The sequence below is a fragment of the Musca domestica genome, unplaced genomic scaffold, assembly GCF_030504385.1.
Source record: "Musca domestica strain aabys unplaced genomic scaffold, Musca_domestica.polishedcontigs.V.1.1 12, whole genome shotgun sequence".
Taxonomy (NCBI): Eukaryota; Metazoa; Arthropoda; class Insecta; order Diptera; family Muscidae; genus Musca; species Musca domestica.
The window spans coordinates 12,923,696-12,948,396 of NW_026712155.1; the positions used below are offsets into that span (position 1 = coordinate 12,923,696).

Genomic DNA, 24,701 nt, shown 5'->3' on the forward strand with positions numbered 1-24,701 from the left:
GCAGATATCCTTTTGTTTATTTCGTCCTTATTTTTGCTTGATTTTAAATCGCTTTTTTTCTCTCATATGAGCTAAGATTGATTTCATTGGTTATTAGTAGATGTGTGAGTGTGTGAGAGTGTAGGTGAATGTGTATTTGCTGGCATGGAGAGAGAAAGAGAGAGTTTACCCCTTCCTCTCCCACACCAACCTTGTTTTTAGTTAGTAATACTAGAGTCACAATTTAGTTGTTGTTGTTTTTTTTTTTTTTTTTTTTTTTTGTAGTATAAAAAATTAGGGCTTTACGCGAGGAATATTTAAATGTCATCGTTTTGTGGTGTGGCAGGAGTGAACTCACCTTATATCCGATTCGCTAAGGAATTTTTTCGATTGTAGGCTGCCGAGATTTTTGGTTTGGATGCTACAGCAGTAACAGGAAAATGATGCCAAATTGCAATTGTCCATCGAGACCAAACTACAACAGCCACAACAACAACAATTGCAATAACAACAATAACCATAACTGCAGGAGAAGCCTCCATTACACAATCCACAAAAATTGGGCAGCAAACTTGTGCACTGCTCAGCTACTCTTCCTTTTCCACCACCTCCTTTTTCCCGCTCTCCTCCTCCTCTATGACCCGAAGAAGTAACTGTGGGCCTGACATTCTTAAATAAATTACTTGTTTTATTGAGACTAGATTTAAATGTAGTTGTTGTAGGTGTTGTTGTTGGTATAACAGAATTCTCTCGCAACTGCATGCAATAACAGCAACATGTCTCCGCTCCACCTCCTCTCGTCTCCACTCCCAGAGCATCCATATTTTGCCATATCTGCTGTTGTTTCTGTCTTTCTTGCCTCTCCTCCGGCCGCTGTGTGGCCAGCCTCCGGCGGCCATAGGCCAATGTCAGCAGCACCACACCTAATAGCCGTTTTAGATTTTCTATCACATGATCACAGCAGAGCCGGCACCAGTGCCGATAGCTGCCGGCGGTAGCCTTGTGTAGTGCCTGACAAACGCTAAGGTACACCAATACATGGACAGGTACACTAAGATATAATGATATCGAGACATTAGACGATGAGCTTGTACCGCGCGCTGCATTGCTGCTGGGAACTCCCCTGGAAACAGAATGAGAAACACCTGTTTAATTGACATCTTTAATGCTGTTCTCGGACACAGGTATTGATGGTGAAATAAATTTGATAAAATAAATGAAAATTAAATAACGATTTTTATGGAAAATATTGAAAAATAAATTGGTTATATTTTAATTTTTTTTCTAGAAAAAATATTTAAAAAAAATCCTGATGGCCCCTGAAAAATATTTTTTTTAAATGCTGATATTCCTTGGAAAACATTCTTTAAAAAATCCACGCTTATGTGGCAGATAGTCCTTGGAAAATATTTAAAAAAATATCCTGACAGTCCTTGGAAAATATTCTTTAAAAAATCCACGCTTATGATCTTGATAGTCCTTGGAAAATATTAAAAAAAAAATCCTGACAGTCCTTGGAAAATATTCTTTAAAAAATCCACGCTTATGATCTTGATAGTCCTTGGAAAATATTAAAAAAAAAATCCTGACAGTCCTTGGAAAACATTCTTTAAAAAATCCACGCTTATGTGGCAGATAGTCCTTGGAAAATATTTAAAAAAAGATCCTGACAGTCCTTGGAAAATATTCTTTAAAAAATCCACGCTTATGGTCTTGATAGTCCTTGGAAAATATTTAAAAAAATCCTGACAGTCCTTGGAAACTATTCTTTAAAAAATCCACGCTTATGGTCTTGATAGTCCTTGGAAAATATTTTTTAAAAAAAATCCTGACAGTCCTTGGAAACTATCCTTTAAAAAATCCACGCTTATGGTCTTGATAGTCCTTGGAAAATATTTTTAAAAAAAATCCTGACAGTCCTTGGAAAATATTCTTTACAAAATCCACGCTTATAGTCTTGATAGTCCTTGGAAAATATTTTTTAAAAAAAATCCTGACAGTCCTTGGAAAAAATTCTTTAAAAAATCCACGATTATGGTCTTGATAGTCCTTGGAAAATATTTAAAGAAAAATTTTGATAGTCCTTGGAAAAAATTCTTTAAAAAATCCACGCTTATGGTCTTGATAGTCCTTGGAAAATATTCAAAGAAAAATTTTGATAGTCCTTGGAAAAAATTCTTTAAAAAATCCACGCTTATGGTCTTGATAGTCCTTGGAAAATATTTAAAGAAAAATTTTGATAGTCCTTGGAAAAAATTCTTTAAAAAATCCACGCTTATGGTCTTGATAGTCCTTGGAAAATATTTAAAGAAAAATTTTGATAGTCCTTGGAAAAAATTCTTTAAAAAATCCACGCCTATGGTCTTGATAGTCCTTGGAAAAAATTCTTTAAAAAATCCACGCCTATGGTCTTGATAGTCCTTGGAAAAAATTCTTTAAAAAATCCACGCCTATGGTCTTGATAGTCCTTGGAAAAAATTCTTTAAAAAATCCACGCCTATGGTCTTGATAGTCCTTGGAAAAAATTCTTTAAAAAATCCACGCCTATGGTCTTGATAGTCCTTGGAAAAAATTCTTTAAAAAATCCACGCCTATGGTCTTGATAGTCCTTGGAAAAAATTCTTTAAAAAATCCACGCCTATGGTCTTGATAGTCCTTGGAAAAAATTCTTTAAAAAATCCACGCCTATGGTCTTGATAGTCCTTGGAAAAATTCTTTAAAAAATCCACGCCTATGGTCTTGATAGTCCTTGGAAAAAATTCTTTAAAAAATCCACGCCTATGGTCTTGATAGTCCTTGGAAAAAATTCTTTAAAAAATCCACGCCTATGGTCTTGATAGTCCTTGGAAAAAATTCTTTAAAAAATCCACGCCTATGGTCTTGATAGTCCTTGGAAAAAATTCTTTAAAAAATCCACGCCTATGGTCTTGATAGTCCTTGGAAAAAATTCTTTAAAAAATCCACGCCTATGGTCTTGATAGTCTTTGGAAAAAATTCTTTAAAAAATCCACGCCTATGGTCTTGATAGTCCTTGGAAAAAATTCTTTAAAAATCCACGCCTATGGTCTTGATAGTCCTTGGAAAAAATTCTTTAAAAAATCCACGCCTATGGTCTTGATAGTCCTTGGAAAAAAATTCTTTAAAAAATCCACGCCTATGGTCTTGATAGTCCTTGGAAAAAATTCTTTAAAAAATCCACGCCTATGGTCTTGATAGTCCTTGGAAAAAATTCTTTAAAAAATCCACGCCTATGGTCTTGATAGTCCTTGGAAAAAATTCTTTAAAAAATCCACGCCTATGGTCTTGATAGTCCTTGGAAAAAATTCTTTAAAAATCCACGCCTATGGTCTTGATAGTCCTTGGAAAATATTTAAAGAAAAATTTTGATAGTCCTTGGAAAAAATTCTTTAAAAATCCACGCCTATGGTCTTGATAGTCCTTGGAAAATATTTAAAGAAAAATTTTGATAGTCCTTGGAAAAAATTCTTTAAAAAATCCACGCTTATGGTCTTGATAGTCCTTGGAAAATATTTAAAGAAAAATTTTGATAGTCCTTGGAAAAAATTCTTTAAAAAATCCACGCCTATGGTCTTGATAGTCCTTGGAAAATATTTAAAGAAAAATTTTGATAGTCCTTGGAAAAAATTCTTTAAAAAATCCACGCTTATGGTCTTGATAGTCCTTGGAAAATATTTAAAGAAAATTTTGATAGTCCTTGGAAAAAATTCTTTAAAAAATCCACGCCTATGGTCTTGATAGTCCTTGGAAAAAAATTCTTTAAAAAATCCACGCCTATGGTCTTGATAGTCCTTGGAAAAAATTCTTTAAAAAATCCACGCCTATGGTCTTGATAGTCCTTGGAAAAAATTCTTAAAAAAATCCACGCCTATGGCCTTGATAGTCTTTGGAAAAAATTCTTTAAAAAATCCACGCCTATGGTCTTGATAGTCCTTGGAAAAAATTCTTTAAAAAATCCACGCCTATGGTCTTGATAGTCCTTGGAAAAAATTCTTTAAAAAATCCACGCCTATGGTCTTGATAGTCCTTGGAAAAAATTCTTTAAAAAATCCACGCCTATGGTCTTGATAGTCCTTGGAAAAAATTCTTTAAAAAATCCACGCCTATGGTCTTGATAGTCCTTGGAAAAAATTCTTTAAAAAATCCACGCCTATGGTCTTGATAGTCCTTGGAAAAAATTCTTTAAAAATCCACGCCTATGGTCTTGATAGTCCTTGGAAAAAATTCTTTAAAAAATCCACGCCTATGGTCTTGATAGTCCTTGGAAAAAATTCTTTAAAAAATCCACGCCTATGGTCTTGATAGTCCTTGGAAAAAATTCTTTAAAAAATCCACGCCTATGGTCTTGATAGTCCTTGGAAAAAATTCTTTAAAAAATCCACGCCTATGGTCTTGATAGTCCTTGGAAAAAATTCTTTAAAAAATCCACGCCTATGGTCTTGATAGTCCTTGGAAAAAATTCTTTAAAAAATCCACGCCTATGGTCTTGATAGTCCTTGGAAAAAATTCTTTAAAAATCCACGCCTATGGTCTTGATAGTCCTTGGAAAAAATTCTTTAAAAAATCCACGCCTATGGTCTTGATAGTCCTTGGAAAAAATTCTTTAAAAAATCCACGCCTATGGTCTTGATAGTCCTTGGAAAAAATTCTTTAAAAAATCCACGCCTATGGTCTTGATAGTCCTTGGAAAAAATTCTTTAAAAAATCCACGCCTATGGTCTTGATAGTCCTTGGAAAAAATTCTTTAAAAAATCCACGCCTATGGTCTTGATAGTCCTTGGAAAAAATTCTTTAAAAAATCCACGCCTATGGTCTTGATAGTCCTTGGAAAAAATTCTTTAAAAAATCCACGCCTATGGTCTTGATAGTCCTTGGAAAAAATTCTTTAAAAAATCCACGCCTATGGTCTTGATAGTCCTTGGAAAAAATTCTTTAAAAATCCACGCCTATGGTCTTGATAGTCCTTGGAAAAAATTCTTTAAAAAATCCACGCCTATGGTCTTGATAGTCCTTGGAAAAAATTCTTTAAAAATCCACGCCTATGGTCTTGATAGTCCTTGGAAAAAATTCTTTAAAAAATCCACGCCTATGGTCTTGATAGTCCTTGGAAAAAATTCTTTAAAAAATCCACGCCTATGGTCTTGATAGTCCTTGGAAAAAATTCTTTAAAAAATCCACGCCTATGGTCTTGATAGTCCTTGGAAAAAATTCTTTAAAAAATCCACGCCTATGGTCTTGATAGTCCTTTGAAAAAATTCTTTAAAAAATCCACGCCTATGGTCTTGATAGTCCTTGGAAAAAATTCTTTAAAAAATCCACGCCTATGGTCTTGATAGTCCTTGGAAAAAATTCTTTAAAAAATCCACGCCTATGGTCTTGATAGTCCTTGGAAAAAATTCTTTAAAAAATCCACGCCTATGGTCTTGATAGTCCTTGGAAAAAATTCTTTAAAAAATCCACGCCTATGGTCTTGATAGTCCTTGGAAAAAATTCTTTAAAAAATCCACGCCTATGGTCTTGATAGTCCTTGGAAAAAAATCTTTAAAAATCCACGCCTATGGTCTTGATAGTCCTTGGAAAAAATTCTTTAAAAAATCCACGCTTATGGTCTTGATAGTCCTTGGAAAAAATTCTTAAAAAAATCCACGCCTATGGTCTTGATAGTCCTTGGAAAAAATTCTTTAAAAAATCCACGCCTATGGTCTTGATAGTCCTTGGAAAAAATTCTTTAAAAAATCCACGCCTATGGTCTTGATAGTCCTTGGAAAAAATTCTTTAAAAAATCCACGCCTATGGTCTTGATAGTCCTTGGAAAAAAATCTTTAAAAAATCCACGCCTATGGTCTTGATAGTCCTTGGAAAAAATTCTTTAAAAAATCCACGCCTATGGTCTTGATAGTCCTTGGAAAAAATTCTTTAAAAAATCCACGCCTATGGTCTTGATAGTCCTTGGAAAAAAATCTTTAAAAAATCCACGCCTATGGTCTTGATAGTCCTTGGAAAAAATTCTTTAAAAAATCCACGCCTATGGTCTTGATAGTCCTTGGAAAAAATTCTTTAAAAAATCCACGCCTATGGTCTTGATAGTCCTTGGAAAAAAATCTTTAAAAAATCCACGCCTATGGTCTTGATAGTCCTTGGAAAAAATTCTTTAAAAAATCCACGCCTATGGTCTTGATAGTCCTTGGAAAAAATTCTTTAAAAAATCCACGCCTATGGTCTTGATAGTCCTCGGAAAAAATTCTTTAAAAAATCCACGCTTATGGTCTTGATAGTCCTTGGAAAAAATTCTTTAAAAAATCCACGCCTATGGTCTTGATAGTCCTTGGAAAAAATTCTTTAAAAAATCCACGCCTATGGTCTTGATAGTCCTTGGAAAAAATTCTTTAAAAAATCCACGCCTATGGTCTTGATAGTCCTTGGAAAAAATTCTTTAAAAAATCCACGCCTATGGTCTTGATAGTCCTTGGAAAAAATTCTTTAAAAAATCCACGCCTATGGTCTTGATAGTCCTTGGAAAAAATTCTTTAAAAAATCCACGCCTATGGTCTTGATAGTCCTTGGAAAAAATTCTTTAAAAAATCCACGCCTATGGTCTTGATAGTCCTTGGAAAAAATTCTTTAAAAAATCCACGCCTATGGTCTTGATAGTCCTTGGAAAAAATTCTTTAAAAAATCCACGCCTATGGTCTTGATAGTCCTTGGAAAAAATTCTTTAAAAAATCCACGCCTATGGTCTTGATAGTCCTTGGAAAAAATTTTTTAAAAAATCCACGCCTATGGTCTTGATAGTCCTTGGAAAAAATTCTTTAAAAAATCCACGCCTATGGTCTTGATAGTCCTTGGAAAAAATTCTTTAAAAAATCCACGCCTATGGTCTTGATAGTCCTTGGAAAAAATCCTTTAAAAAATCCACGCCTATGGTCTTGATAGTCCTTGGAAAAAATTCTTTAAAAAATCCACGCCTATGGTCTTGATAGTCCTTGGAAAAAATTCTTTAAAAAATCCACGCCTATGGTCTTGATAGTCCTTGGAAAAAATTCTTTAAAAAATCCACGCCTATGGTCTTGATAGTCCTTGGAAAAAATTCTTTAAAAAATCCACGCCTATGGTCTTGATAGTCCTTGGAAAAAATTCTTTAAAAAATCCACGCCTATGGTCTTGAAGGTCCTTGAAAAATATTCTTTAAAAAATCCACGCCTATGGTCTTGATAGTCCTTGGAAAAAATTTTTTAAAAAATCCACGCCTATGGTCTTGATAGTCCTTGGAAAAAATTCTTTAAAAAATCCACGCCTATGGTCTTGATAGTCCTTGGAAAAAATTCTTTAAAAAATCCACGCCTATGGTCTTGATAGTCCTTGGAAAAAATCCTTTAAAAAATCCACGCCTATGGTCTTGATAGTCCTTGGAAAAAATTCTTTAAAAAATCCACGCCTATGGTCTTGATAGTCCTTGGAAAAAATTCTTTAAAAAATCCACGCCTATGGTCTTGATAGTCCTTGGAAAAAATTCTTTAAAAAAATCCACGCCTATGGTCTTGATAGTCCTTGGAAAATATTTAAAGAAAAATTTTGATAGTCCTTGGAAAAAATTCTTTAAAAAATCCACGCCTATGGTCTTGATAGTCCTTGGAAAAAATTCTTTAAAAAATCCACGCCTATGGTCTTGAAGGTCCTTGAAAAATATTCTTTAAAAAATCCACGCTTATGTGGCTTATGTGGATAGTCCTTGAAAAATATTCTTTAAAAAATCCACGCTTATGTTGCTGATAGTCCTTGAAAAATATTCTTTAAAAAATCCACGCTTATGTTGCTGATAGTCCTTGAAAAATATTCTTTAAAAAATCCACGCTTATGTGGCTGATAGTCCTTGAAAAATATTCTTTAAAAAATCCACGCTTATGTTGCTGATAGTCCTTGAAAAATATTCTTTAAAAAATCCACGCTTATGTGGCTGATAGTCCTTGAAAAATATTCTTTAAAAAATCCACGCTTATGTGGCTGATAGTCCTTGAAAAATATTCTTTAAAAAATCCACGCTTATGTGGTCTGATAGCCCTTGAAAAATATTCTTTAAAAAATCCACGGTTATGGTCCTAGAGGTCCTTTAAAAATATTCTCTAAAAAATCCACGCTTATGGTCCTAGAGGTCCTTGAAAAATATTTTTTAAAAAATCCACGCTTATGTGGCTGATAGTCCTTGAAAAATATTCTTTAAAAAATCCACGCTTATGTGGTCTGATAGCCCTTGAAAAATATTCTTTAAAAAATCCACGGTTATGGTCCTAGAGGTCCTTTAAAAATATTCTCTAAAAAATCCACGCTTATGGTCCTAGAGGTCCTTGAAAAATATTTTTTAAAAAATCCACGCTTATGGTCCTAGAGGTCCTTGGAAAATATTTTTTAAAAAATTCACGCTTATGGTCCTCGAGGTCCTTTAAAAATATTCTTTAAAAAACCCACGCTTATGGTCCTAGAGGTCCTTGAAAAAAATTCTCTAAAAAATCCACGCTTATGCTCCTAGAGGTCCTTAAAAAATACTCTTTTCGAAAATCCTCGCTTATGTTTATGAAGGTCATTGAAAAATATTGTTTAAAAAATCCTCGCTTATGTTTATGAAGGTCCTTGAAAAATATTGTTTAAAAAATCCACGCTTATGTTTATGAAAGTCCTTGAAAAATATTGTTTAAAAAATCCACGCTTATGGTCGTAGAGGTCCTTGAAAAATATTTTTTAAAAAAATCCACCGATTGAAGGTCCTTTAAAAATATGGCTCTGCTTATCCCCTTGTAACCCACCACCTACCATATGCGTTTCCATAAGCTTTTTGGATATTAACCTCTTCTCGATCGATTTCTCTCCACCCCTCCTCCCCCTCCTCCTTTCTTCATCCTCCCCAGAAAAAAACATTTATGACAGGCCATAACCATTTTGGCCACAACGTACCTGACATTATTTACTTAATTTTTAAGCATTGCCGTTTTTGTTTTATGACATTCGGTCATGACAAAGGCGACATTAAGGGGGTGGGAGGTTCACAGGCAAATTATTGTTATTATTATCGCCTACGACACCCTCTCCACTCTGTCCAGGCACCAGGCAATAATTCGCAATAATCTGCAACTAATAGGATTATAGCTGATGGTTCAGCTCCGGACTCCCATAAAAGATTTGTTGTGCCTGGATTTATGACCCACACCACCGCAGACGAAATAAAAGCCAAACGAAAAAGAACCGCATCATAACCCCAATTGAGACTCCACATTGGAGAATGCCAAGAATGAAAATAAGTCGCCATGAAAATAAAGTTCATGAACCCCCAATCACCGCCCAAGAAGAACAACAACACCCATCACCAACAAAAAAGGATTTGAATACCCAACCGAAGAATGAAGAGAATTCAAATGTAATCCTCAAATAATTATGGTATTTGAAGTAATAGCAGCAGCAGCAGTAGCTGAGCATTATTTTCCGGTTTCCGATTCCAATCCCTGCCAAATAGCCAGAGATGTTTGACGAAGTCATCCATGGCGTCTGCGGTTGGACGTTTTTGATGGCTAAATAATCTGCTTGCCGTCGATGCCGTTGTTGCTGTTCGTTTTATTGTCACAGTTAAGGATTTGATTGCATTAGCGAAATTACTAACATTACGGCTAAGACCACAAAATAGACGAAAGGGAATTATTTCGGAGGAGGGGGAGTGATAAAAAAGGGGGAAAAGGGGGAGAATATGAGACAGTGATGTGAGAGGTCCTTAGGAGGGAAATTTATGCCATTTTCTGGACAAGTTCTTATTTTAATAACCCCAATTTGGAATAGTCTGAGGCCCTTGGCCGAATATAAATCAGGTCGTTTTGTACCCTAGACCCGAACTTCGCACAGTGATTCGAAACGAGATTTTACAGACAAAAATTTCATAATTTTGAAAGGCTAAGGATGAGTTCATTTTCCCCGGTGAAATAGTTGAAGTTAAAATCTTGAATTTGGCAAGGCCATCACTGATTATGTAAAGGGGTAGAATAAGGCGGAATTTTTGGAAATTCGTACGAAAAGTACTCAAAACTTACAAAATGCTGCAGCATTTGGAAATGTCGAAAATGACTCTATGCTAAAGAGGTGAGAATTTTCGAACATTTTGGTTCGTCAAGGGTACAAAACGTACTAAAATGTACAAAATTGCTCCACATTCCCACTGAGCCATCAAATAAAGATTTAGAATTAGTGAGACAGTTTTCCCCTGTGAAGAGCTAAATTTAAAATCCTGAATTTGGCAAGGGCATCACTGATGCTGTAAAAGGGTAAGAAAAGGCGGGATTTTTCGAAAATTCATACGAAAAGTACTCAAAACGTACAAAATGCTGCAGCATAATTTATTTGGTGCTCATGAAGGGGGTTGAATTTGGAAATGTCGCATGAAAATGACTCTTTGTCACAGAGGTGGGAATTTTCGGAAATTCGATCTTCCAGGGTACGGAAGGTACTAAAAAAAGAAAATCGTACCAAATATTTTATTGAGCCATCAATTACAGACTTAGCATAAATATCACTTTTAGTTAAAAATAGGAATGATTTTTTGTGGATTTTCTAAAAGGTACGAAAAGTACTAAAATGTACCGAATGGTACAGCATTTAGACTCGGCAATAAGCATGAGGTGAAATTTTTGAAATGCGGCTAAGGATCACTAATTCTATACGGGGTTGGGATAGAGAGATATTTTTGGAGCCATGAACATCAACAGTACGAAAAGTACCAAAAAGTACGAAATTGTACAAAACTGTAATTCAGCAACCAATGAAGATGAACATTTGACATGATCGTTATTCCTGGTTAAAATGGACAGATTTTTTGGAAATTTTTATTTAAAAGGTACGAAAAGTACTAAAACGTACACTATGGTACAAAATTGTAATTAAGCGATTCTAGGATGTTATAATGTTCAAATTTCACAAAACAGTCACCCTTGGTTTAAATTATAAAATTTAGGGCATTTTCGTACCAAACGGAACAGCATATTTATTTCGCGATCAGGAAGAGGTAAATCTTAGAAAATTTGCACCAATGCCACTCTATGTTTCAGAGGTGGGAATTTTTCGCAAAATTCCAACACCAAGTGTACGAAAAGTACTAAAATGTACAAAATTCTTTTGATTTGATTTTTTTGAGCCATTGATTAAAGATTTAAAATGAATATCACTCCTAGTTAAAATAAGAATGATATTTTGTGGATTTTTCTAAAAGGTACGAAAAGTGCTAAAATGTACCAAATGGTACTGCATTTAAACTTGGAAAACAGGATGAGCTGGATGATTTTGAAATGTGGCATAATTGTCACTACTTCCATACGGATTTGAGATAGATATTTTGGGAGCCTTGAATATAAAATGTACGGAAAGTACTAAAACGTACGAAATTGTACAACTCTGTTATTAGGAATTCGATGAAGATGAGGATTTGGCATGAGTGCTACTCCTGGTTAAAAAAGGCGAATTTTTTGGAAATTTTTATTTAAAAAGTACGAAAAGTACTAAAAAGTACAACCTGGTACAAAATTGTTATTAAGCGACATTATGGCACTACAACTTTAAAATTTCACAAAAATGTCACCCTTGGTTTCAATTATAAAATTTAGGGCATTTCCGGAACTTCGTACTTCAAGGGTAGAGGGGTACAAAATCGTACCAAACGATAGATACATCATATTTATTACGCGATCAGAAAGAGGTAAGTCTTAGAAAAGGCCACTCCATGTTGCAGAGGTGGTAATTTTTCGGAAATTCCAATACCAAGTGTACGAAAAGTACTAAAATGTACGAAATTCTTTACTTGTTTTTTTTTTTTTTTTTTTGACCCATTGATTAAAGATTTAAAATGAGTTTCACTTCTAGTTAAATAAAAATGATTTTTTTTGTAGATTTTCTTAAAGGGTACGAAAAGTACGAAAATGTACCAAATGGTACAGCATTTAAACTCGGCAATCAGGATCAGCTGGATTATTTTGAAATGCGGCATAAGGGTCACTATTTCTATACGGATTTGAGATAGGGGGACATTTTCGGAGCCCTGAGCATAAAATGTACGAAAAGTACTTAAGCGTACAGAATTGTACAAAACTGTTATTAGGCGTTCTAAGAAGATATGGCATGATTGTTGACTTGACTTGATTGACTTCGGGTTAAAATAAGAAGGATTTTTGGAGATTTTTATTTAAAAGGTACGAAAAGTACTAAAAAGTACAGCATAGTACAAAATTGTAATTAAGCGATATTATGATGTTATAATTTTTGAAATTTCACAAAAGAATCACCCTTGGTTAAAATTATAAAATTTAGGCCATTTTCGGAACTGCGTACTTCCAGGGTAGAAATGATACAAAATCGTACCAAACGGTGCAGCATATTTATTTCGCGATCAGTAAGAGGTCAAGCTTAGAAAATTTGCACGAAGACCACTCTATGTTGCTGAGGTGGGAATTTTTCGGTAATTCAACACGAAAAGTACTAAAATGTACGATTTTTTTGGCCATTGATTAAAGATTTAAAATGACTTTTAGTGGAAAAGCAACTTTGCATTTTAAAAATAAAAATGAGGTGATTTTTTTAACTTCATACTTCCAAGGTACGACATGTACTAAACAGTACAATATTGTTGTCGAGCGATCGATTAGATATGGAAAACTGATATTTGACTATTAAAAGTGGTGAAAGTAAGGAGGGGACTCTATGGATTTTCAGATAAAAATAAAGTGCATTTTTTAAAAAATCTGTACTCTAAAGGTACGAAAAGTACTAAAAGGTACACAATTGTATACGATAAATAAAAGAGCTGCAATCTTGAAATTTAGCATGGAAATCCTATTTTTATAGGAGACTAAATTGAAACCGGATTTTTGGAAGTTTCAGCTTCAAGGGTACAAAAAGTACTTAAGAGTACAAAATAGTCCAACCTCATTATTTGTCTGTTCTGAAGTATAATTTTATTTTTTATGGACCGCTCTTTGTGTAGAGGATGAAATTTTTCGATTTTTTTAAACATTTACTTTACAAGTACAAAAAAGTACTAATGGGTACTAATCGGTATAAAATTGTACTACATTGTAAGAGGAGCAATCGAGAAGACCCAAGACTTTTAGATTTGATGTAAAAGTCAGTCTTCGTTCACAAGGCTAAGATAATTCTGAATTTTTGAATATTCATACTCCAAGTGCACGAGACGTACTAAATAGTACAACATAGTCGCTAAGCAATTGAGTAGAACTGGAACTATGAAAAATTTCATGGGACCTTTTCCTATGGAGAGGAAAATAAAACCCGTGCTTTTGACACTTCGTAACTACAAGGTACAAAAAGGTACAGAAAAGTCCGAAATTATAATAGGACGACTTATAGGAACAAGAACTTTGCATAGAAGAGGGTGGACAACTCCAGCAATATTTTCGTACTTCTGGGAGAAGATCATCCAGAGGTTTTATAGTTGCAGGATATCCTTTTAAGGTTTTCTGGACCTAGAAGAACTTTAACCAGTCATCTATGGACAAAAGTTTTTCTTAAGACCACCTAGAGATGCTCTTCTAGAGACACCTAGAGTAGAAATGAAATGCAGAAGACCTTTAGACAACAGACATCGTCTGAAACAAGGAGGTTTACTAGAGGCAGAAGACACTTCAGGGGATTTCTAGAGCCGGAAGACCTTCTAAATGTCAGAGCCAGAAAACCATCCAGACATCTTCGTAAGGCAGAAGACTCTTCAGAAGCTAGAACCTACAGAAATCATCTACGAAAAATTTCATGGGGGACCTTTCCTATGGAGAGGAGAATAAAATCCGTGTTTTTAGAACTTCGTAACTACAAGGTACAAATAGGTCCAGAAAAGTCCGAAATTTTAATTGGACGATTTATAGGAACAAGAACTTTGTATAGAAGAGGGGGACGGGGGGCAACTACAGCAATATTTTCGTAACTTCGTACTTCGAGGACCCAATACTTTGTTTTTGCTTTAAAGGCTAAAAAAATTCTGTGTTTTTTGTTACTCCTAAGGGTACGAAAAGTACTAAATAGTACAATATTGTCCCTAAGCGATTGGGAACAACTAGAACTTTAGCAATTTTTATTGGTGGAGCTTTTCGTGCGTAGAGGAGATTAAAATCCGTGCTTTTGGAACGTCGTAACTACAAGGTAGAAAAAGGTACAAAATAGTCTAAAATTTTAATTGGACGATTTATGGGTACAAGAATTTGCATAGAAGTGGTGGACACAGTTTAACCCATATTTTCGTAACTTCTTCGTACTTTGGGGATAGGAAAAGTACTATAATTTAAAAATGGTACAATATTGATATCAATGAACCACAGTCTAAAATAAGAACTGTAGAATCCTTCATGGAGACCCTATTGTGGTCCTTTCGGTCCTCGAATCCTCCAATAAAATGTTGGTCTATTTTGTACCCTCTGGTACCCTTTAGTTACAAATTTCTAAAAATACGAGGTTTATTCTCCTCTATACGAAGAGAAATTATTGGCCCAATTGCACCCCCCCCCCCCCCACTTCTATTCCAAGTTATTGTCCCTATAAATCGTTCAATAAAATGTTGGACTATTTTGTACCCTCTGGTACCCTTCAGTTACAAATTTCTAAAAATACGAGGTTTATTCTCCTCTACATACGAAGAGAAAATATTGGCCCAATTGACCCCCCCCACTTCTATGCAAGGTTATTATCCCTATAAATCCTCCAATTAAATGTAGAACTATTCTGTACCTTCTGGTACCTTTTAGTTACAAATTTCTAATAATACGGAATAATAACACCCATTAATATGTTTTTTTAGTCACATCAAAATGCAGATTATTCTAATATGTCATTTTTATTTTCCCCCCTCGACCCAAATTTTTACTTCACAATATCTGCACATATGTAGCCTCCTTCATCCTCTGAGACCACTGTAAAAATCCTGAAAATGAAAAGAAACCGCATATTGAGTTAGTCATTTCATACTTACCATTGAGCACGTGAACGGTGACACTTTTCGGTTTAGCATTCGATGGATTGCATTGATAGTGCCCGGAATCCGATGGCCGGGCTGATTTGATCAACAGAAAGGATGTCGTTGTGTCGCCTTTAATGGTAACAACCGAAACACCACCGCGCGGCGAATCATAGTTGATAATCTGGAAAATGCAGGAAAAAAAGAAAAAAATTGGGAAAAACGGAAAATCCCAAAAAAAATAAAGATGAAAAGATGAAAAGAAAGAAAAACAACAGCGGGTTAAACAACGGAATCAGAATGGCAAACAACAAAAAAGAGAAAGAGAAAAACGAACGACAACAGCAATATTGTCATTGTCGTAAGCCAAAGTCAAAACCATAATGCACACACACACAGAGAGGACACTCACACTCACACACAGACACATACACATACACACCCACACTCTCACATAATGCTGACAAACAACAACTGAATTCATCATAATCGAATACGCTAAAGAAAAGAGGGAAAACTATTTTTTTTACTTTTTTCAGCGATTTACAATGGCAAAGGATATACCCGGAACAAAATACAATTTCTCCGAAATCCACAGGATATTGATGGTACAAAATATTTGGTCCACGATTGTTGCTGTTCTCTTTTTTTCGTTGTGGTGAAGGATAATAAAAAATATTGTTCTTTCTTGTGTTTAATAACAATGCTGGCTTTTAAGCGTGTAAATAAAAGATTTAACCGAGAAGTGGGGGGAGGGGAAACAGAAAAAGGACAACAACAAAATATTGCGGGAAATCAATTTTTTAATTTTTCGCTTTAAAAAAGAAAATATGGACTTTTTATAGATTTGTATAGAAGGAAATATTTGGAAGTCTTTCATAGAGAATGAAATACTTCCAACTAGCTTTATTAGGCAAAAGACCCTACCTAACGATCTCCTGTAAGCAGAATATCCAAAAAAGACTTCCTTAAGTATCAGAACTTTTGAAAGTACTTCCTAAGATAGAAGGGCTCTTAAATGGCTTTCATAGTTTTCAGAGCTTTCATAGTCAGAGGCGCATTTAATAGTACCCTATGGACAAAAGAGCTTTCAAGTTTTCCATAGGCCAAAATACCTTTTAAATGACTTCTAGAAATGGAGAGTCAGAACTTCTCATGTTCTTCTATAGACAAAAGACCATTTCCAAGTCTTCAACAAAATGAAGACTTTCTCAAGGTCTTCTGCAAAAAGAACAAGTTAAAAAGCAGTAAGTTCGGCCTGGCCAAACTTTGAATACCCACCACCATTTGGAACGAATTTGAAAATTTTCAAAAAATAAAATCCTTAAAAAATTCTGTTAAAATTTTAAAAATGCCGAATATAGCCGTCATATTGGGGTCTATACGACGTGGACCTACAAAGGCATTGTTTGTCATAAGCCATTACCATATTCAAATTCGAAACTTGAAATAAATGGCTAATATGGTAGCTAAAATAACATCAAAATATCGTATATAGGGAGGTACCGTTATATCGGAGCTGTGCGAATACCTGGACCAGCATAGACAATTTTCTGTCACAGGCTGTAGCATCCATTACGAACTTCAAATACGACATCTCAAACAATTTCGGTGGGTTTTGTACCTAAACTCGTCAAAATACCGAATATAGGGAGGTACCTTTATATGGGGGCTATACGAAAACCTGGACATGCATAGACAATTTTTCGTCACAGACTGTAGTTCCCATGACGAACTTTAAATATCAAATTTGAAACAATTCTGGTGAATAATGTCGCTAAAATCATGAAAATACCGAATTTTGGGAGGTACCGTTATATGGTCGCTATACGAAGAAGTGGACCTGCACAGACAAGTTTTTGTCATAGGCTGTAGTTTTCATTACGAATTCTAAATACGTAATTTGAAACAATTCCGTTAAATAATGACGCTAAAATCATCAAAATACCGAATTTTGGGAGGTACCGTTGTATGGGGGCTATACGAAGACCTGTACCTGCATAAACAATTTTCTGTCACAGACTGTAGTTTCCATTACGAATCTCAAATACCAAATTTGAAACAATTCCGATGAAAAATGTCGCTAAAATCATCAAAATACCGAATATCGGGAGGTACCGTTATATGGGGGCTATACGTGGACCTGCACAGATAATTTTCTGTCATAGGCTGTAGTATCCATTCCGAACTTCAAATACCAAAGTTGAAACATTTCCGGTGAATAATGTCGCTAAAATCATCAAAATACCGAATATCGGCGCTATAAGAAAACGAGGACTTACATGGAGTATTTACGAACTTAACCTGCCTACTGGAAAAATAAACATGTGTGCAAAATGTTTGCCTTCTATCTCAATTCTTTCGAAAGATAGCGTGATTACAACAGACAAACGGACAGACAGACAGACATGGCTAAATCAACTTAGAATTTTACGCTGATCAAGAATATACATACTTTGTTGGGTCTGACATGAGTATTTCGAGGAGTTACAAACGAAATGACAAAGTCAATAGACCCTCCATAGTATGGTGGAAGGTATAAAAACTGCAAGACTTAATTTTTAGAGTTCTGCCGGAGACAGAAGATCCTCCTCTAGAGGTTTTCTAGGCACAGAAGTCTCTTATGAGGTATTCTAGAGCCAGAAGATTTTTAATAGAATTTCTAGAAACAAAAGACAATTCACAGCTTCCAAAGTCTATTCAGAGGTCTTAAAAAAACCACAAGACTATCTAGAGTAGAATACTTCTGGGAGAAGACCATCCAGAGGCTTTATAGTTGCAGGATATCGTTTTAAGGTTTTCTGAACTTAGAAGAACTTCAAACAGTTTTCTATGGGCAAAATTTTACTTAAGACCATCTAGAGATGCTCTTGTAGAGACACCTACGGTAGAGGGTCATCCCTCATCATCTTCTAGTTGCGAAATTTCATTTTGAGGTCTTCAGGTTTTTTAAAATGCAGAAAACCCTCAAACATCAGACATCGTCTGAAACAAGGAGGTTTACTAGAGGCTGAATACACTTCAGGGGGTTTCTAGAGCCGGAAATGTCAGAGCCAGAAAACCATCCAGACATCTTCGCTGTTGTCAAAGTCCTTCTAAAGACCTTCTAGAGCCAAAAGACCTTCTTAATTTCAGAGCCAGAAAACCATCCAGAGGTCTTTGAAAGGCGGAAGACTCTTCAAAGGCAAAAGATATTCAGGACCTTCTAAATATCAGAGCCAGAAAACCATCCAGAGGTCTTCGTAAGCCAGAAGACTCTTCAGAGACTAGAACCTTCAGAAATCATCTGAAAAAAGAAGGTTTTATAGGGAAAGAGGACCCTTTTATGTATTTTCTATAACCTTTGAACTTTTATAGGTCTGCTGTGGACAAAAGTTTTGCTAAAGAGCTTTTAAATTTCAGAGCCAGAATACCATCCAAAGGTCAACGAAAGGCAGAAGACTCTTCAGAGACTACAACCTTCAGAAATAATCAGGGGATTTCTCTAGCTATTAGACCTTTTAGAGGTCAGCTGTGGGCAAAGTCCTTCTATAGACCTTATATAGCCAAAAGACCTTCTAAATGTCAGAGCCAGAAAACCATCCGCGTCTTGGAAAGATGGAATATTCTTCAGAACCAGAAGAAGTTCAGACATCATCTTAAACCAGGTTTTATAGAGGCAGAAGGCATTTCAGGGGATTCTATAGCCAGTAGACCTTTAAGTGGGCAGAAGTTTTTCTAAATGTCTTTTAGAGTCAGAAGAACTTCGAGAAGTCTTCTACAACCATAAGACCTTTCAGAGGTCTTCCTAAGCTGGAATGGTCTTCTAGTTCAGGTTTTTTAGGAACAGAAGACTTTCAGTGGTCTTTTAAAAACAGAAGAAGAGAGTTTTTATAAAGGCAGACAAGCTTCGAAAGGGACAAGGAGACCTTTCAGAGGTCTAATTAAGACGAAAGACCTTCATAAGGTGTTCTAATCCTAAAGACCTTCCGAAGACATTATGAAAGTAAAATACCTTCAGACGGTCTTCTGGGGACAGGAGGCTGTCAGAAGTCTTATTAAATTAACAGGACATATAGATGTCCTTTAGAAACAGAAAACTTCCATAGGTCTTCTAAAAAACGTAAAGCCCGGAGGTTTATAATGGCTGAAAAACAATTTTCTAGGGACAGGAGACCTTCCAAAGGTCTAATTAAGACAGAAGACCCTCATAACGACTTCTGAAAACAAAAGACCTTCCGGAGACATTATAAAGGCAAAAGATCTTCGGACGGTCTTCTGGGGACAGAAGGCTGTCAAAAGTCTTATTAAATCGGAAGATCAAATAAATATCCTTTAGAAACAGAATTTTCAAAGACCTTCTAAAAACGGAAGAAATAGTGTATTATATAGGCTGGCAAGCTTCGAAAGAGACATGACACCTTCCAGAGATCTAACCAAGACAGAAGACCCTCATAAGGTCTTTTAAAACCTAAAGACCTTTCGGAGACATAATGAAGCCAAACGACCTTTGGACGGTCTTCTAGGGAAAGGAGGCTTTCAAAAGTCTTATTAAATTAACAGGACATAGAGATGTCCTTTAGAAACAGAAAACTTTCAGAGGTATTCTAAAAAACGGAAAGCCCGGAGTTTTATTAAAGCTGAACAACTTCGGCCAGTCTTCTAGGGACAGGAGACCTTCCAAAAGTCTAATTAAGACAGAAGACTCTCATAACGACTTCTGAAACCTAAAGACGGTATTCTAGGGACAGGACACTTTCCAAAAGTCTAATTAAGACAGAACACCTTCATAAGGTCTTCTTACGACCTTCGGACCATCTTCTAAGACTTTCAGAAGTCTTATTGTGGCAGAAGACCTTCACAAGGTCTTCTAAAACCTCAAAAGCCCTTCGGACGGTCTTCTAGAGACAGGAAACTTCAGAAGTCTTTTTAATAAAAGACTATTAGAATGAGAAGGCCTTCGAGGATTCTTCTAGAACCAGAATAATTTTCAGAGGTCGTTTAGGGTCATATGACTTTCTGGAGGTATTCGAAATAGAAAATACCTTTCCAAAAACTTGTATACACAGAAGATACAGTAGAGTTCTTCTGGAGAAGATTTTGAGGAAAAACGGGTTTTCCTTAGAGTTTCCTTAATTTTATTAGCAAAAAGGACATCGATAGGAAATTATTTAAAAAATTTATTATACATCCTCTTCCTCCTTTCCTCCACAAAAAGACATTTTGAAGGCTTCTTTATTAAATAAAAGGACATGCAATAACACAATAATTTTATCCTTTATCTCACGCTTCAAAGACTTCAACAAAAAAATCTCAGAATGTCACGTCAAAAGGAGGAAAGTCATTAAATAAAATTAAATTGATGAGAAAAATTTTCTCAAAACTATTACAATACAACACTAAAAAGATTGTTGTTTTTGTTGTTGTTGTTGTTGTTATTGCTATTATTATCACCATTATGGCTATCTTTAGACCAAAACAAAAATATTCCTAGAATTCATGGCAAAGCCTTCCCACTCAAACACACTCTCAAAGCCAACAGACTTTGTAATCCTTCCACTTGTTTATTTTGCTCTCATTCGGTGTCGCACTCCAACCCCAATCCTTCAAAAACAAAACACGAAGCCATTGAAATTCAAAAAAAAAAAATCTTTGAGAGAGAGAGGCAGAGTGAGAGCAAAAAATTAAAAATAGCAAGAAAAACTTGTTTCAAGGATTTACAGGCAGGCAACGATAAAAAAGGATTAGTTTGGGCTTTTATGTGAAATAGCCCATCCACAAAAAATACAAAACAAAAAAACAAAAACATGGACAACAGCACTCAGACATAGGCATATCGATGCAGACACAGGCGGTCAGTTTTTTTTTTTTTTTTTTGCACAACTATGTGCATAAAGGATATGTACCCAAAAAATGGCAACAAATAATTCCAAACAAAAAAAGGATACAAAAAATCAGTGCACATACAGTGATTTTTAGTGGGGTGGAATGCCAAGAAAAATTTGGGATAAGATAATGGGGTCTCCAAAGGGAAGAAAGTCGGGAAGAAATTTTAATAAAAAAATTACAAACAAGTAAAAAAGCTGTAAGTTCGGCCGGGCCGAACTTTGAATACCCTCCACCATTTGGAACGAATTTGGCAATTCTCAAAAACAATAAAATCCGTTAAAATCTTAGAAATACCGAATGTAGCCGTTATATTAGGATCAATACGACGACATGGACCTGCATAGGTAATTTTTTTCATAAGCCATTGCAATATTCAAATGCGAAACTTAGAAGAAAAAAATCGGTGAATAATATAACTACAGTCATCAAACAACCGATTATCGGGAGGTACCGTTATATGGGGCCTATACAAAGACGTGGACCTGCATAGACAATTTTCTGCCTTAGGCTGTAGTATTCATTTCGAACTTCAAATGCCAAATGTGAAACAATTCCGGTGAATAATGTCGCTAAAATCATAAAAATACCGAATATCGGGAGGTACCGTTATATGGGGCCTATACGAAGACGTGGACCAGCATAGACAATTTTCTGCCTTAGGCTGTAGTATCAATTTCGAACTTCAAATGCCAAATTTAAAACAATTCCGACGAATAATGTCGCTAAAATCATCAAAATACCGAATATCGGTAGGTACCTTTATATGGGGGTCATACGAAGACGTGGACCTGCATAGACAATTTTCTGTCTTAGGCTGTAGTATCCATTACGAACTTCAAATAGCAAATTCGAAACAATTGCGGTAAATAATGTCGCTAAAATAATCAAAAATACCGAATATCGGGAGGTACCTTTATATGGGGGCTATACGAAGACCTGGACCTGCATAAACAATTTTCTGTCGATTACGAACTTCAAATAGCAAATTCGAAATAATTCCGGGAATAATGTCGCTAAAATCATCAAAATACCCAATATTGGGAGGTACCTTTATATGGGGGCCATACGAAAACGTGGACCTGAACAGACAGTTTTCTGTCTTACTCTGTAGTATCCATTACGAAATTCAAATAGCAAATTTGAAACAATTCCGGTGAATAAAGTCGCTAAAATCATTAAAATACCGAATATCGGGAGGTAACCTTATATGGGGGCTATACGAAGACGTGGACCTGCATAGACAATTTTCTGCCTTAGGCTGTAGTATTCTTTTCGAACTTCAAATGCCAAATTTGAAACAATTCCGACGAATAATGTCGCTAAAATCATCAAAATACCGAATATCGGGAGGTACCGTTATATGGGGGCCATATGAAAACGTGGACCTGCACATACAGTTTTCTGTCTTAGGCTGTAGTATCCATTACGAACTTCAAATAGCAAATTCGAAACCATTCCGGTGAATAATGTCGCTAAAATTATCAAATAACCGAATATCGGGAGGTACCTTTATATGGGGGCTATACGAAGACGTGGACCTGCACAGACAATTTTCTGTCATAGGCTGTAGTATCCATTACGAACTTCAAATAGCAAATCCGAAACGATTCCGGTGAATAATGTAGCTACAGTCATCAAAATACCGAATATCGGGAGGTACCTTTATATGGGGACCATACGAAGACGTGGATCTGCATAGACAATTTTCTGCTTTAGACTGTAGTATTCATTTCGGATTTCAAATGCCAAATTTGAGACAATTCCGGTGAATAATGTCGCTAAAATAATCAAAAATACCGAATATCGGGAGGTACCTTTATATGGGGGCTATATGAAAAGATGGACCTGCACAGACAATTTACTGCCTTAGGCTGTAGTATTCATTTCGAACTTCAAATGCCAAATTTGAAACTATTCCGGTGAATAATCTCGGTAAAATCATCAAAATACCGAATATCGGAAGGTAACCTTGTATGGGGCTATACGAAGACGTGGACCTGCATAGACAATTTTTTGCCTTAGGCTGTAGTCTTCATTGCGAACTTCAAATACCAAAATTTCACACAACTCCGGTGAATAATGTCGCTAAAATCATCAAAATACCGAATATCGGGAGGTGCCGTTATATGGGAGCTATACGAAGACGTGGACCTTCCAGAGGTCTAACTAAGAAAAAAGTCCTTCATAAGGTCTTATAAAACTTGAATACCTTGCGGAAATATTATGAAGGCAAAATACCTTCGGACGGTCTTCTAGGGACAGGAGGCTGTCAGAAGACCATATATATGTCCTTTAGAAACAGAAAACTTTCAAAGGTCTCCTAAAAACGGAAATGTCTTCTAAAGAAAAGAAGACCAGAGGTTTTATATGAGATGACAAGCGTGGGAAGTTCTTCTAAGGAGTGGAAAAATTCGAGGAGTCTAATTAAGACAGGACACCTTTATAAGGTCTTCTAAAACCTGAAGACCTTCCGGAGATATTATGAATGCAAAAGGCCTTCAGACGGTATTCTAGGGACAGGAGGCTGTCAGAAGACCATATATATGTCCTTTAGAAACAGAATATCGAATGTCAGGAGGTACGGTGTTATATGGGGGCTATACGAAGACGTGGACCTACATGACCCATTTTCAATACCAAAAGTCCTGCAGACATAATACACATTTGAGTAAAATTTTATCAACCTACTTCATTTCGTTCGGAAGCTAGTGTGATTTCCACAGACGGACAGACGGGCGGTAATGGCTAAATCGACTTAGAATTTTACGCTGATCAAGAATATATATAATTTGTGGGGTCTGACATAAGTATTTCGAGGAGTTACAAACGGAATGACAAAATTAATATACCCTCCATAGTATGGTGGAGGGTATAAAAATATATGATATGGGAAATATTTATAAATTTGCTAAAATAGGTACATTGGTGAGATTTCTTTAACCGGAGTTGACTGAAGAATATTTAAGCAGATTTTTCCTCTATACCTTTTCAACACCACAAAAGGATAAATAAATAGTCCTGGTTTAGTTTTCATATATTTCAGATATTAGAAACCATTTTTTATTTTCCATATTTTCAATCTCCTTACCCTTGCATTCCACCCTAATATACACACCAGCTTGCATACATCCAAAAAAAGTTCACTCAAAGACACACACACACATACCAACCAACCCATTCACAAGCTCACCCACCCCACCCATCCTGCCATCCACTCCCTCTCACAAAGCACTCAATACCATTTAAAATATTGCCAAGGCATTTTGTACGGCCCGGCAAGCCATTGAAACTTACCGCATTATTGTGATTCCAAAAAATGTAGGCAGGCGGCTCTGGAGAATTAAGTATAACGCAGGTTAAATTTATAGTTGACCCACTTTCTATATATAGATCAGGGGCACCTATAATTTCTGTTGAGGGTTCTGCAAATAGAAAATGTGGAGAAGAAAAAATAAATGATAACGTTAGGCAAATTCAAATGAGTTTAAGAGAAATTAAAATTTAGTTGAATGAAGCAGAAATATGCAGTGTTGGGCGTATGAGTGTTGTCGTTACTTATACGACATGGGTTAATAGAAAAATATTTCCTGAAAATTTAAGATTCAAAGACCGATTTTAACAGTTTAAAAAATATATATTTATGACGACATGGTGTTTTGAAAATATTTTTCTTAGAAAATAAAGGATTCTTATTATCTTAGAAACAAATCTCACAAAAATTCGTATATTTTAATAGTTCGTGAATAATATCATTCAAAAGCTTCTCAAGAACTCGAAAAATAATATTATTAATAGTCAGTGCTTTTAAAATCACGACCTTGACAGAAGGCCTTCTAATGACAGAAAATCTTCTTCT

General features: G+C 35.5%; 1 protein-coding gene across 2 annotated transcripts in view; it reads right to left on the reverse strand.

Moving 5' to 3' along the window:
- Positions 1-230: 230 nt before the first annotated feature.
- Positions 231-24,701, reverse strand: part of LOC101901069 (TPR-containing protein DDB_G0280363) — a 103,724-nt gene continuing 79,253 nt past the window's right edge. The window contains exons 5-7 of one of the 2 annotated variants that reach the window (XM_059118235.1): positions 24,140-24,267; positions 14,993-15,161; positions 231-1,124 (exon numbers count right to left, since the gene is read on the reverse strand). In XM_059118235.1, the coding sequence (XP_058974218.1) occupies positions 334-1,124; positions 14,993-15,161; positions 24,140-24,267 (1,088 nt within the window). In that variant the 3' untranslated portion in view covers positions 231-333. The remainder of the gene's footprint in view (positions 1,125-14,992; positions 15,162-24,139; positions 24,268-24,701) is intronic. The other variant, XM_059118237.1, reaches the window with a different exon arrangement.